Source organism: Salarias fasciatus, chromosome 22, assembly GCF_902148845.1.
Source record: "Salarias fasciatus chromosome 22, fSalaFa1.1, whole genome shotgun sequence".
In the NCBI taxonomy this organism is placed as follows: domain Eukaryota; kingdom Metazoa; phylum Chordata; class Actinopteri; order Blenniiformes; family Blenniidae; genus Salarias; species Salarias fasciatus.
The window spans coordinates 9,354,493-9,368,348 of NC_043765.1; the positions used below are offsets into that span (position 1 = coordinate 9,354,493).

Consider the following 13,856-nt stretch of genomic DNA (forward strand, 5'->3'; position numbering starts at 1 on the left):
ATAATTTGATGGTGACTGACAACTGACGATCAGCCTTTTCAAAAGACAAAGCAGCTCGTAAAAGGAACAAGTCAAAGTAGGTCATCTGGTGATCAAGGTCATTTAACATCTGAAATTACTCCCCATGCTGTCTACTTTCCTTAAAGAAGTCTCTGCCTAGCCGAGTTTGACTTTCTCATCTGTCATTATTTCTGCCCGAAACATGTATTTTTCTTACTTGAACAGCGCAATGTAATAATTAAAAAGTGAAACACCAGAAGAAACATTAAAAACTACTTTAACAATCCTACTCCCACGAAAAATTGTGATATGTAATGCATTTTCATTTTTAGATTTATACCAGACACTTTTCGTTAAAAAATTAGGACAAGAATTGAATTAATTAATTGCGATTGATGCTGTTCACACCGAACGCGATTTGCATCAAAATCGCGCCAACGCGAGAAGCTGAACTCGCGTCAATTCTGAGGTCCGACGCTGAACAACGCGGGGCCAAAAGTCGCGTTCACACCGAACGCGTCAAACGCGTCGCGTCTGGTGGGATGCCGGCCAGCCGTATTTCCTGTGTTAGCTTAGCATCAAGGCTAACCCTGTTGAGAGGGTGGCTTGGCTTTATTTGCTTAAGCCAGACAACGACGCCGTCGGCAGACAGTACGCCGTGCCTGGGTGCACGATAATATCCACAGACGGTCAGAGTTTGGCGAGTTTCACTATTGCTACAGGAGCTGCGTAAGGATGAGTCCCCGCTCCCTGACCTACGTCACCATAGACACACTCTCTGATTGGTTTGCCGCAAAATCACGATGCGTCAAAGTTCAGATTTCCCAACTTCAGCGTCGGACGCAAAATCGCGACGTGGCGCGATTTCACGCCGCGACAACATGCCGCGTCCGACGCATCGCGTCTCATCGCGGCTGGAACACGCATTTTCAATTGTCTTTTGACACAAAATCGCGGAAACCACTTGGCGGTGTGAAAGCAGCTACGCGATTAAAACGACTTTGATCACGTTTACTGAAAAATCCACAAACGCATGGCTAAGCTGTATCAAGAAACGAGAACTCAAGAAACACTTCTGTCTTCTCAGGACAAAAACCCACCAGAAATGGTGTCAGACAAAATGAAAAACTCTTATGTGTTCATTTGAACCAACATTTAAAATCACTGTAGGAAATCATGATTTTGTTGTGCTAAAAAATTTAAATCAATGGGAAGTATTCCAGATTGTTGAAGACATACCGCAACTGCACAGGGTTTAAAGACACTGCTTGAAGTAATCAGTAATAAGTAAGTAAAGTTTATTTATGAAGCGCTTTTCACAGATAAAATCGCAAAGTGCTGCATAGAAGGTGAAAATGTACTTGTAAATATCACAGATTTATCCTGTGAGATATTCAGCTAAAAGCTTCCCCGAATAAAGAGTCTTCGCAGCCTGAAAAGATTGTTCTCTTTCTGCGTTCTCCACGTTCCCTGTGTTCCCATGTTGTCTGTTGTCTGTGTTCCTGCTTTTCCAGCATTTTATTGAGATTCTTAACGGCCTCATCTGGCCTGTTGAGTCCTTCTTCCATTCAGTGATCCTTGACAGAGCAGACATTTTCAACGTACTGTATGACGATTCAGAACAAGCATGTCTTCATTGTTGTTGTTGTAAAAGAACAAGAAGAAAAACAAACTCTAATCAATCACAGCATGTTGGCAATTAAACAATGACCTGTTAGGTTCACACAGTGTTTGTGGGACTGACAGAGCCTCACCTCCAATAATCTTTAATGCACGTTACCTGAAAAAAGCCAAACCATCTTCAAACTTTTTATTTAGAATGTTTGAATAAGTCCAAAAGGATAAAAGACTTTCTCCATCAAAGCTCAAATATTATGATGTAATTGTATTTGTGCCCCACAATATTTGTTGTTATCTGCCTGTATTTATCGATAATTACATTACATATTTGCATTAAATAAAATACATATGATGATCATTTGTTGCACTGAGATATGCCTTTCAGGTGATGGGATGTGAAAATGAGGTGTCTTAAAAGGTTAACTGACTTTGAAAGAGAAAAGTATTCAAAAAATAATGTCTTATGTTGATTGATTCTACAAGCTTATTTAAAACAGAAATAAGAATAAAATATATTTGTAGTAAATTACTAAAACTGAATGAAAGCTTAGAGAGCTTAGGGCAGCGGTTGTGGGGGATGAATTTGGGGCGTGTTTGTTTGGGTATTCCCATACCTGTGTTGCTTCTACTGCTACTGTTAGGAGAAATAGATTTTTGCTTTCAGTGTGTTGTGGATTCTTTCAACACTTATCTGGGGGGGGGGGGTGTCTGTACTTTTAAGTCAGGCAGATATCACTGTTAACCTGGTATATTGACTGATTGATTGATCTTTGATCAGAAAATAGATCAATAATTAGCGCAGCCCAACGTTTCGCATATATGTGCCAGTTATTCAATCAGGATTACTTTGTATCCTTTTTTTTAATTTAAGATGTTCTGAATTTAGTTATTACTTCATTCTAGGGCACATTGGTTTAATGATTGTTACTTTCTTGTTGAAGGAACAAGAACAAGCACACACAGACACACACACACACATACGCACGCACACGTGCGCACCTATTGCAGCCCACTTGTAATACCTCAGAAATAAATAAGAAGCGATCACAATCCCAAACATCATTTGTGGCTCCTGACCAACACCCAGAGACAAGCATCATTGATCACCAGTATTTATCTCCATGTTTCCTCAACCACACTCAGCGTGTGTATGTATATATCATACACTGAGCAATATGACATTACATTTCAGATGAACAACATTTATAAACACAATCAGATATTCTTTAAATAAATTAGACAGTTGACTTTCAGTGATTCCTCTTTTTTAACTGCGTATGACTTCAGGTTTACAAGTGATAAACAGTGCAAGTAATCAAAGCAGTCTGGGTAAAATCTCACATATAATGGATACTTCAAAGTGCAAGGAGATTATTGGTTTTGTCTTCAGACAGGAGTTCCTCCGTCGGGTCCTCTGATGTACAGCTCTTCGTCGCTGTCCTCAAACTCAGTGGTCACCTGAGAGCTCGAATCTGCGTTGGAGGCTGAGTCATCCTGGGTGGCGATTAGGTTAAAATTGATTTAGTACATGCTGTTAATCCAAAATTCAACCACACCTTCAACTCCTTTGTGGTTTAACCATTTGTTAGTGAAGGTGCAGCTGGCAGCTTACACAGCACAACAAGTAGAAGAACTAATTGGACATTACAAACAGGTCACAACAAAAAAAGCCTGCTTGCTCATTGAGATGGCAGGAATGAAACAAAAAAAGGCTTAAAGGATTTTTTCTAATAATAAGTATTGTCTTTACTAAGCCGATGTTGAAAACTGGTTGAGTACTTTAAAAACATATTACGTGACTTGTACCAAAGGAATGAAAATTTGACATAATTGTTTTAAAGGAGCCCTGCGACGGACTGGTGACCTGTCCAAGGTGAACCCTCTGCCCTCTCCCTTAAGAAGCATCCACTTCAATTTCAGGGAGCATGATACTTGTCACAGTTGCAGTGCACATATCCACAAGTTTGTACTAACTCAGCCAATTCTGAAAATTCAGGATCAATGAATTTGCTTTACATTACCATATTCAAACAAAAATTGGTGTCAATACTGACAAACTTTCCAGGAGTCAGGAAAGTTTGATGTCTTCTGTACTGAGCAACTTTCCTGGTTTGAGTTTTATATTCCTGTTTCATGAGTTTTCAATGGACATCCCTTATGTATCGTCCCCTCCTGTTTCCCTATCTTCTCTGGTTCCTGATGGTTTTCGTCCATCCATCTGCTAAACCAATGTATCTTGTGCAGGGTTATCCCAGGCTGCACCCTGAGCAGGTCGGCTGGGGGCAAACCAGGTTCACCAATTAACCTCAAATGCAAGTTTTTGTGCTGTGGGTGGAGACAGGAGTGCCTAAAGGAAACATGCACATATGGAGAGAGGTCGGTATTTGAACCAACAACCTTCTCGCTGTAAGATGAAAGCATTTTCTTATGCCAAATTATGGTTTTGTATATTTTTGCTGAGGTCTTTGTTTGGCTTCTTGTCTGCTTTTGCACTGTTTGTCTGGTGTTTTCATGTGTTTCTGCTTTGTTCTCTGTATTTTAGTGTTTTTCGGCATAACACAAGTATCTGGCATGGGCTCATTACTTCGGACCGCTTCGATCTTGCTAATATCAAACTTATTATCTTCCACATATATTCTTGTCCCAAATTAAAAAAAAAACAAAAAAAAACAGAAAATTAAAAAAAGCACACCACGAGCAGCAAAAGTCAATAGATTGAAAAAATAAGGTGAAAATTGCTTCAGAACAAAATCAAAAGCTGGAGTATCAGTAATAGCTAGCTAGTCAGATAGCCGTCATGGAGAAAACACAGATGTAATAACATAATTATTGCAGTATAAGTCAAACTGAAAATTCAAATCTACAGCAACAACAGTGGTTTCTTGAAATACCTTTTGACCTGGTGAATATTGTGTCGTTATCACCATTTTCTGCTCTTTCGGTTCAGTGTCCAGAAAAGCCACATAATGGATCAGTGTGCTGATTCTGGATGGAAACAAGAAAGACGTGTTAAAGTGTTTTTCGAAATAAAAATCAAGAGTACAGAACATTGTAGAGAAGAAATAACTGGTCACCTGTGGTATAGCATGGCAAAGAACTGAATCAGAACTGTCAGAGCAAATCCCAGAATGAACATCAGGGCAATGGGATCGATCACAATGAAGCGATCCGTATACTCCAGATTGAGGTCGACCATGGGAATCTGAATGGACAAGTTTCTTTCGAAGGTTTGAAGCGTGAAAGCCGCGACCAGCCACAGCGAATTCAAGAAGAAGAGGACAAGGTGATCTGTGAGTTTAGAGAGAGATGAGATTAATTGACAGCAGCCACAATGTATCAGTGAAATCGTTCATTTCCTTCACACCTACTTTGTCCGCAGATCTCGAAGGCCATCGGCCATCTCCTGCTGCTTCTTTCGTCGTAGGGCAGAGGCTGCAGGTACTTTTCCTGTAATTCCCACCAGAACTGCTCCTCGTCCTGAAGACACACTTTCAATAATCAAAGCTTTGGACGAGAAGTCTGTCTTTTTACCATGACAGAAGCTCTCTGTCCTCAACACGAAGGTAGAGCAGCAGCTCTTATCGACCATGCAGCCCCAGGACTTACATGGAGCCAGTTTCATCAGTGGCGCAGTGGGTTTACTTTGATTTTCAAGTCAAAAAGTAGCATATAAAAAGAGGAGGGTGGTGTTTCACTAAGATTTCATCAAGGGCTGACGTTATGTTGGATGTTTTCAACAATTGGAGGCAGTGCCAACACTGGTTTATTTTCCCCAAATTAACTTGATATTCATTTGTGATATGGAAAAATTGTATTTTCTTCATTTCAGGTATCACACAGGCAGTTTAAATGTTACAGAGTAACAGTCTTGATCCTTAAAGCCCAGTTGTCACTTCACTGCTGTATTGCAAATTAATCAATAAAATTAAGTACTTGTAATTCATATTTGAAGAATGTATGTAAAGAATAGGTAAGGAATACAGGTCTTCTCACTGTGAAGCTAACCCAGTAATCCAACACCAAAACAGGAAATTTTACTTTAATGTTTGGAATCACTCAGCTACAATCCAAACATCTAATTCCCATATAGTCATAATCTTTTTGAACAGATTGACAAAAAAAAAAAAAAAAAAAAAACTCTGAATAACAAATGCTGAAATGATGCAAACTCAGAAGACAAACCTCATCAAGGTAGTCCTCCTCCAGTTCCATGTCTCCGGACACACTCCTTAACTGTGTGAGCCAGGCTGGAAATAGATGGGACGTTTTTAGATCACATCATTTTAGTATCCATTCTGATTTTTCTCTTTTCTCTCTGGACTTACATTGAGCAAAATGATCAAAGGGTTGTCTGAGGAGAGAGAGAGAACATTTTGAAGTGCCAGCTCACGCTCACTATATACATTTGATGTTATTTCTCAGTAACAAAAAGCTTACTCTTGTTCTGTCTCTGAGATCATTGCATCCTCAACGATGGTGTTTGGGGTTCAGGCTGTGGCTCCACTGCTTCTGGGAACATGGTCTTGCTGGTTCTCGGCTTCCCAGCTCTATAAGGCTTATCTGAGCCTTTGCAGCATTTAGCCCATGAGAGGAACCGCTGGAAGGCACTTTTTGCTGCAGGGGTTAAAATCGGCATCGGTTGGACCAGGTGCATGTGCTGGGTTTGTGAATAGCATGACAGTGAACTGTGCTGCTTACCTTTCTGCGCCGTTGTTTTTAGTGTTACAGGTGCTCCGGTGGCAGAGTTGCTCTCTCTGGTGCCCCATGAAACATTGTTCATGTTGACTATGGAGTAGATGATGAGCAGAAGGTAGGCGCTCGGGATGCTGAAAATGTAGATAATGCTGTAGGATAGCAATGGGAATTCCTGAGGATGCATGATGGCAGTGATTATGTAGATGATGGCCATGGCAATGATAAAAATGCTGCTGGGTGTCAGAATCGTTCGGTCCTTCACCATAGTTCCTAATGAAAAAAACAGGTTTAAAAAGTTACACAGTTTTAAGCAAGAATATTGGAAGAAATTTCAACAAAGTAGCAAGGGTTATGCATATACATCAAGGTTTAACTGTTTGAACATAACCTACCAATGATGGACATGACCACTACTAGCATAAGGAAGGCATACAGAACACTCAGGAAGGCTGCAACAGTGACCTGAGTGTCTGCCTTCAGCTTGAAGCAAAGAACAAGGTAGATAGCCGGCGGTATGGCAGCTAAAATCAGAGCTCCTGAGCCATTGATGTTGAAGATAAATCTCAAACTGCCTGTGAAAGAAAAGCAGATGGTGGAGGTTACATGTTGGATACTTCAACACAAACTTCATTGCAAAATTCTTGGGTGCATCGAGCTTGGCCTCAAATATGAAAAGAACACTTGCTTGCAATCAGGAGACAAATGGTGGCAGGCGACATGATCACTGAGATGATGGTGAAGAGCTGGTAGAACATGTAGGGTTTGGACATGGACGAGTTCTTCTTGGAAATGCTGGTGGAGGAGCCGAGCAGATCTGAAATGTGGCCAGCGTGGATGGTCCCCATCGTCTGCGCTGAACACGGGAAACAGGAAAATTTCATTTGCAGTTTGTGACATCGTACACACATTTAGATCCACACAAATATTAGAGGCAAATAGGCAAACGTGTCAGTCCAGGGATGACCTGCAGACTCATCCAGGTCTTAATTTGTCTTTTCTATTGTTTAATGCAACTCTCCATGAGAATGTCTGGATGAAACGGGTGTTTCTAACCTGGTTGTAGAGTTCTTTGAAGTCCACCGGTGCATTGGTGTAAGCATCAGATGCCGCGTTGTACTCCACTCTCCATCCCTGCTTCAGTAACAGAGTACACAGCCAGCGGTCCTCACCTGCAGGGAAAACAGTTTGGTTCTTGTTTTATTTTCTGTTGACTGAGAATTCAGATTAAAGATAGTCTGCCACAATGTTACTTTTCCAGAAACAACTGAGTCAAAAATGGGCATTTCAGAAGACTATAAACCAACATAATGTGACAGAATATAAGACAAAAGAAAGAGTTATTAGGAGAAACTGCGGTAAACATTCACAAGTTGACCATTCCTTAGTATGAATATGAGACATTTTAGTTTTCACCTTGGTCGTACTGAATGTAGTGGCTGGCCTGCTTGGACTCCATGGCATATTTCTTCATCACGTTCTCATCCATCAATGCCTCAGCTCTAAAAAGACTGAAACAACCGGGACTGCAAAGCACGCAACCAAACACATGCTCCGCTGTCTTCTGGAGCCAGTGACTGATTGCATACTCAAACTTCTGGAACCAAACTGCAGGACCTACAGCAAAGGTAGAGAGACATGGTCACCATCAGTAAGAATCCATTTGCCTTTTGCAGACTGTCCAGTTTTAGCAATCTCACACGTGTGACATAAATCTCATCAAATTGGCCCCAAAATAATATATACGATTGTAATAATGTGTAATAATATTGGGCACAGTGTCCTGGGAATGGCTCCAGCATCCTGCGATCCTCAGCAGGATGGATGGATGGATGAATGGATGGGTTCACAATCCTGTCTCACTTTCTAAAGCTTGCCTAAGTATTTAAGCCATTGAGCACATTCCTGATCACACCTCCTTACTCAACTGTTATGAATACATGAACATTCTTCGTCCATTTTGCAAACCTGATCCGGTGGGGTGAATTCTTCCACACGCTGCCCCAACATTAGGGTACATTCTGAGGCGGTCAATGAGCAGCATGACGGCAGCTGGCTGGAAGTCTGTGTCCCCATCTGAAACAAGGATGTAGCTGTTGCGCTTCTCTCTCTGCAATAAAAGGCAAGTTTCATCAGTTCTGCTATGTCACAATACATAAAAACATGTATGCATGTCCAGTTCATCAGATTATTTATCTATATCCTCACCTGCATTTCAGAAATGATCCCTTTCTCATCCTCTCCCTTATGCCACCGTAAATAATATTTGGCCATGAGTTTCCAGCCCAGAAGATAATAAAGATACATCACCTGCAAATATGAAACACATAACAGTCCATTATTTGCATTATTTGCAATAATAACAAGAAAGTTAATTAGACTGAAATTGTCCAATAATATAACTTGACTTCTTGACTTGAAGCTTCTGACCTGAGACCACCTCTTCTTGGGGCGGACGATGTTTTTATCCTTGAAGTGAACAATGATGCTGTTTCCATCAGGCATGGTGACGGCAAGGCGACCTCCGTAAGGCGTTCTGATGATCTTCTGAGCAGGGACCTGATGTTTTGTTCTAAATAGTTTTTCATCCAGGCCCATGAAGATGCTAATGACAGAGAACCAACAGTTTGCTTGTAAATTATACAATGTACACGTTGCAAACCAGGCAGTTCTGTAGTTTTGTGTGATTGCTGACTCATTTGGTCCTGAGTGGCTGATACAGGCTTTCATTCAGTGCTACCCTACTACTACCACCAGCCCCACCACCTGTCCTTCAGTTTAGGGGGGAACTACTAATGACATTTTTTAAAAGACAGTTCATGAACTGCAAATCACAAAAAGCTAGTGAAAGTCCTGGAGCCTTAAGATGCTTTCAGATACTCTGATAGTACTTCATAGCTGCCATTCATTTGTAAATGTGTCACTCACCCATAAACCTCTTTGATGATTTTCACAAGGTTCTCAGCGTATTGGTTGAGGTGACGTCCCTGACTCCCCTCAACATCTATGAATGCATCGTCAACGAAAATATGGGCCTCAAAGATGAAATCGTTGACTCTGGGTTGCTTCTTCGACCTGTACTTATCCAGTCTGCAATAGTCATTCAAACATAAAAAGGGGAAGTTGGGAAATCCAATAGGAGAAAATGAAAAAGGAGTATTGTGAAGAGTCGTCAAACTAAACTGGCTCAATTAAATACTTTGTTTTGCTAGCAATTCTTCAGCTGAATATCAGAGCTCTTAAACTGTGAATTTAAGAATAATAAAAGTAACTGAGCTAAAGTTACATTCAGAACCAAATACTTCCAAAATAGTAATTATATATGAAATCCGTGTAACTCACCGGAAAATTGAGATTACAACGTTCATCATCTCCTCGTAGGTCTCATGCCACATTGTTGCACACAGGTATATCATCACTGTTTCAAAATTTCTAACCCTAAAAATGACAACATGTACACATTCAGTTCAATACTTGAGCCTCCATCAACCTTACATTTAAGTCCATTTCTAAATTCACCTTGAAGCATCTAAGAAACAAAATGCATGTGAATGTTTCCACACATCTCTTTCTGGCTTACCTCTTGACCCTGTGTCCAGTCTGGATGTCAAATCGTGTGTTGAGGAGCAGCGACTGTTCAATAAAAGCTCCCTCGTACAGCCTCCTGATGAACAAGTCTTGGGTCCTCTGAATACGATAGACATTGAGGTACCAGAGATGAAGGGTGCCCAATATGAGGCCCAGCCACCAGGACACTGCCAAGCCTGAGGGAAGAACAACATTTCAGTCATGAGCATGCTGCAGTTCACTCACTGTCATTTCATCTCCAGGTGTAAGAATGAGACTCGGAGCCTGTCCAGGATGTGACCTTCCTCCGCTCACTGTGAGCTGGGACCGGCCTCAGGATACTGCACTGGATGAAGTGGAAATGAGGATGGTGGGAATGGAATCCTCACATTTTGACCATCCAGAAAAACTGTATTTTATCTTATTCTTACACACAAATTTTGATAGATCTTCATTTTTTTTTAAATCATTGCATTGTGGAGACTGGATAAAATGATCAAAAGTGTCAAAAAATTTTCTTCATTACCTGCTAGTAAGCCGATGTCAGTGATCCTGGACATGTCCAGGAAGCACAGAGTGTGTGTGACGTCCAGAACCAGCTCGGGGAACACGCTGCCATCCTGGTTCAGGGTCCTTCCGTCCACCACTGTCTGGCAGTAGCCAGTGAAACTGACGCTTACGCCCCATTGAGGCTTTTTCTGTAGTCTTGATAGTAAACGATCACAGGGATGACGAACAGAGCCATGACGGCCAGAGAGGCCAGGTACAGAGGCAGGATGAAGCAACGTCGGAGTGCGTGCATCTTGCAAGCCGTTAAAGAAAACCAGTGGCAGAGAGCTGAGGAGGTCAGCTGGACGCCCACAGTGATGGCTATGATTCTTGTCTCACGGCTTGGGATGGAGTTCACAATGTTCCAGTCCATTTCGCCCAGAGGAACATAAGCGCCAAGGACGCAAGCAGTCACCGCGATCCTGAGCAGGCTGGAGAAGATGTGTAGTGTATTGCTGCAATTTCTCATGTCTCGACACACATTCTTGAGAAGGATGGAGTTGCTGCTCTCGCAAATCAGCCTGAAGTAATTTTCCCACCAGTTCAACGACAACAATAAGGATCCGCCAACAGCCAGCCCCACCCAAGTGGCCATCTTGGTATCAGTAGGAGCTTTAATGATGTATAAGGCAACAAACAGCACATAACCAAGAAGAAGGAAGATAAAGGCAGTGATGGATGGCACCAAGAAACGGTTCCTTTCTTTGGCATAGCACTGAGCGACCACTTGCAGAAGCGTGGAGAAGATACCTACACCGTTCAGTATTGTGATGTTAGTCACAATATCAAAGTGAGGCATGGCAACAATCGTGAGGATTGCTGCACCAGCTGACGCCAGAAACTCCATGAACAAAATCTGAAAGGTAAAAGAAGAGAAGGTTCAGCAACATGCTGACAGAATCTGAGGAGATGAATGGTTTGCATTAAAGATGAGAGAATTTCAGGAGCGTTGCTCCTTGTCTTACTAGTGCAGCGGTTCGCTTCTGGGGCAATTTGGAGGTCTTATAACATGCTTTCCAGATACTTTTTAGAAACAGAAGTACACTGGATGTGATGAGAGCGCAGCCAATGCACAGCAATGCGACCGGTCTTTGATCATCTGGAAGGACTTTTGTGCCTTCATTCGCAAAGGTGATCAGCAGGAGGAAAGACGTCTGGAAATTAGAAAAAGAACATTCAGGTGTTTAATGGAGTGTGAGCCCACCAGTCGTTCTGCAGAGAGTGAGCAGGTCTTTATTCTAAGTGTAATTATTACATCTAAAATATGTTTAGCTGTAGTTCGTCGGTTCAGTTTAGTATTTATTTGCGTTCCTGTGGGGCATAGCAACAAAGAATAAAAATATGACACACACACTTATGACATTTAACATCAATGCATATTAAAGGTTCCTGCTTCCTGTGACAAGCCACAACTCAAATTCGCTGCAGCTGCTTTTCCCCAATTTAGAAGGGAATTAGTTTTAGGGGTGAAGGACTGCTTGCACTTGAAAGTAGAAGAGACAAAAGTCAGAAGAAAAAAAACTAGAAGTCATTATGTAAGGAATGGGAGTGGTCAGAGAGGAAGTCCTTCTTGATTATTTGCCTGTTGTACAGATCAGTTAGAGTCCTATGTTGGACTCCCACAGTGTTTTTTTTCTGGTCTCCATGATCTAAGGCTACTGAACCGTCACAGACGAGAAAATGTCAACGCTAATTCAACATGTGATCAGTAACAAAAAACTATCAACTTTCAAAGATTTTCACATTATTGTTTTGAGTAATTAAAAGGCCAAACCTTGCTACACAATGCCAACCCGAACACAAAGACGGCAACCACGATCAAAGAGATGAACTTCAGTAGTTTGAGCAGTTTCCACGGCGTCTGTTCATCCTCAATGACGGGAACCTCTCGGCAGGCGTCCCAGGGCCTCCTGGAATCAAGCAGAAAATCCCAAGGGCGCTGGTATTGTCGTTTTTCAAGTATAGGGTGAACCTCCTCCGTGGAGATACACACAGCAGCAGGGAGATCAGGTGGTCAGGTGCCATTTTCACATGCTAGATACCTAGATTCTTACAGCACTTGCAGTTTGGACATACCCATTTATTAAGAAATAGGGTGAGGTTTACATGATTACAGGGCGAGTGAGTCTCTCTCACTATTGTCTTCACTTCTGATGAACACTTACAATAGCAGCTGTTGTAATTCATCAGCTGTTTGAATACTTGTGTTCAGGTATTGTTTTGAGCAGGTTTGTTCTTTTGTGCGCTGCTGCATTGGCTCCGCAGAGTCACAGTGTGTCCAGTGCGCTTGATCCTTCTGCGCATTGTCAGAGTGCCTTTAAGTGGGTCACCTGGCTGAGTCACTGGAATATTTTAACAGCTGATTTTTATGTCATGTTGTGGTTAACACATTGAATATTTCCTTCAGGAGTGCGTGTTTTGTTTTTGTTTGTTTGTTTTGTTTTGTTTTTTTCTGGGAATATGCCAGGTTGCACTACAGCCCAAAAAACATGCTTTTAGAGTTATCTCGGGAAATCCAAATAGTGCTGTCTGTGTTTGCCATGATCGGTTCTTTCAAGACAGCAACGTTGGTAATTTGCACAATTTTGCAGGATGGTGAGAAACGTTTAAAAAATTTGGACCATTCATTTCATCATTAGGATCTTCAAGAACACTGAAGGAATTTTTTTTTCTGTTATTATTATTATTATTTTTTTAATCATTATATGTTTACAGCCGTTTTTACATAGTGGGTTTTTCTAAAGAGAAGATGTCCCACTCAGCCTCCTGACGGGCGCTCCTCAGGAGGTCAAACTGTGTTTTCTGTCCAGACATGCTCAAGAGTTCAAACTGGCTGCTGACAGGAAAAACAATCAACAGAAAATGTCAGTGTCTCCCCAGTGTTCTCAGTGATTATTATTTTTTTTAATAGTAGAAACGTTTTTTTATAATGAGAATTAAAAAAATCTAAATTAAATGACACTATAAAAAAATAATTTGAACAACTTGTCAATTATTTAAAACTCAGCTCCACACAGTAATTTCAATCACTTATTTCTACATCAGTATTTTGTGGAATAATCATAACGGGCACACATCAATCATCCTTACTCATTATTAGCAAAAAATATTGTGTAGTATATGTATATCTAAAGGAATATTAAATATACACTTACTTGGGCATGTGTGCGTGTTCCTCCTCCATGGCGATTGTAACAAACAGATGTGCTCTGATTAAAGTGAAATACCTTGATGGAGATGCACATGACTCTCACTGGGCATGTCCTAATTAAAACTCCACACCCAGTCAGCAGGCGTGTGTCCCAGAGTGCAGAAAGTGCCAAAATACTGACGCAGCACTGAAAAAAAAATTATAACCACAAGAATGGCCCATCCTATGGTAGAAGTAGACATTAATGCAATTTACAGAGTTCTGTTGGGGACTGAAT

The 13,856-nt window shown here is 41.3% G+C and overlaps 1 protein-coding gene across 1 annotated transcript; it reads right to left on the reverse strand.

The window, feature by feature from the left end:
- Positions 1-3,006: 3,006 nt before the first annotated feature.
- On the reverse strand, positions 3,007-13,612 carry LOC115409757 (chitin synthase chs-2-like). Its single transcript, XM_030121032.1, is given in 22 exon segments — positions 3,007-3,114; positions 4,512-4,605; positions 4,695-4,908; positions 4,989-5,097; positions 5,803-5,867; positions 6,319-6,585; positions 6,708-6,883; positions 6,997-7,135; positions 7,138-7,168; positions 7,369-7,484; positions 7,729-7,929; positions 8,281-8,450; positions 8,567-8,622; positions 8,743-8,917; positions 9,241-9,402; positions 9,655-9,744; positions 9,893-10,076; positions 10,406-10,529; positions 10,604-11,284; positions 12,203-12,338; positions 13,154-13,264; positions 13,584-13,612. Coding segments are annotated over 22 exon segments (3,438 nt in total).
- Positions 13,613-13,856: the final 244 nt, after the last annotated feature.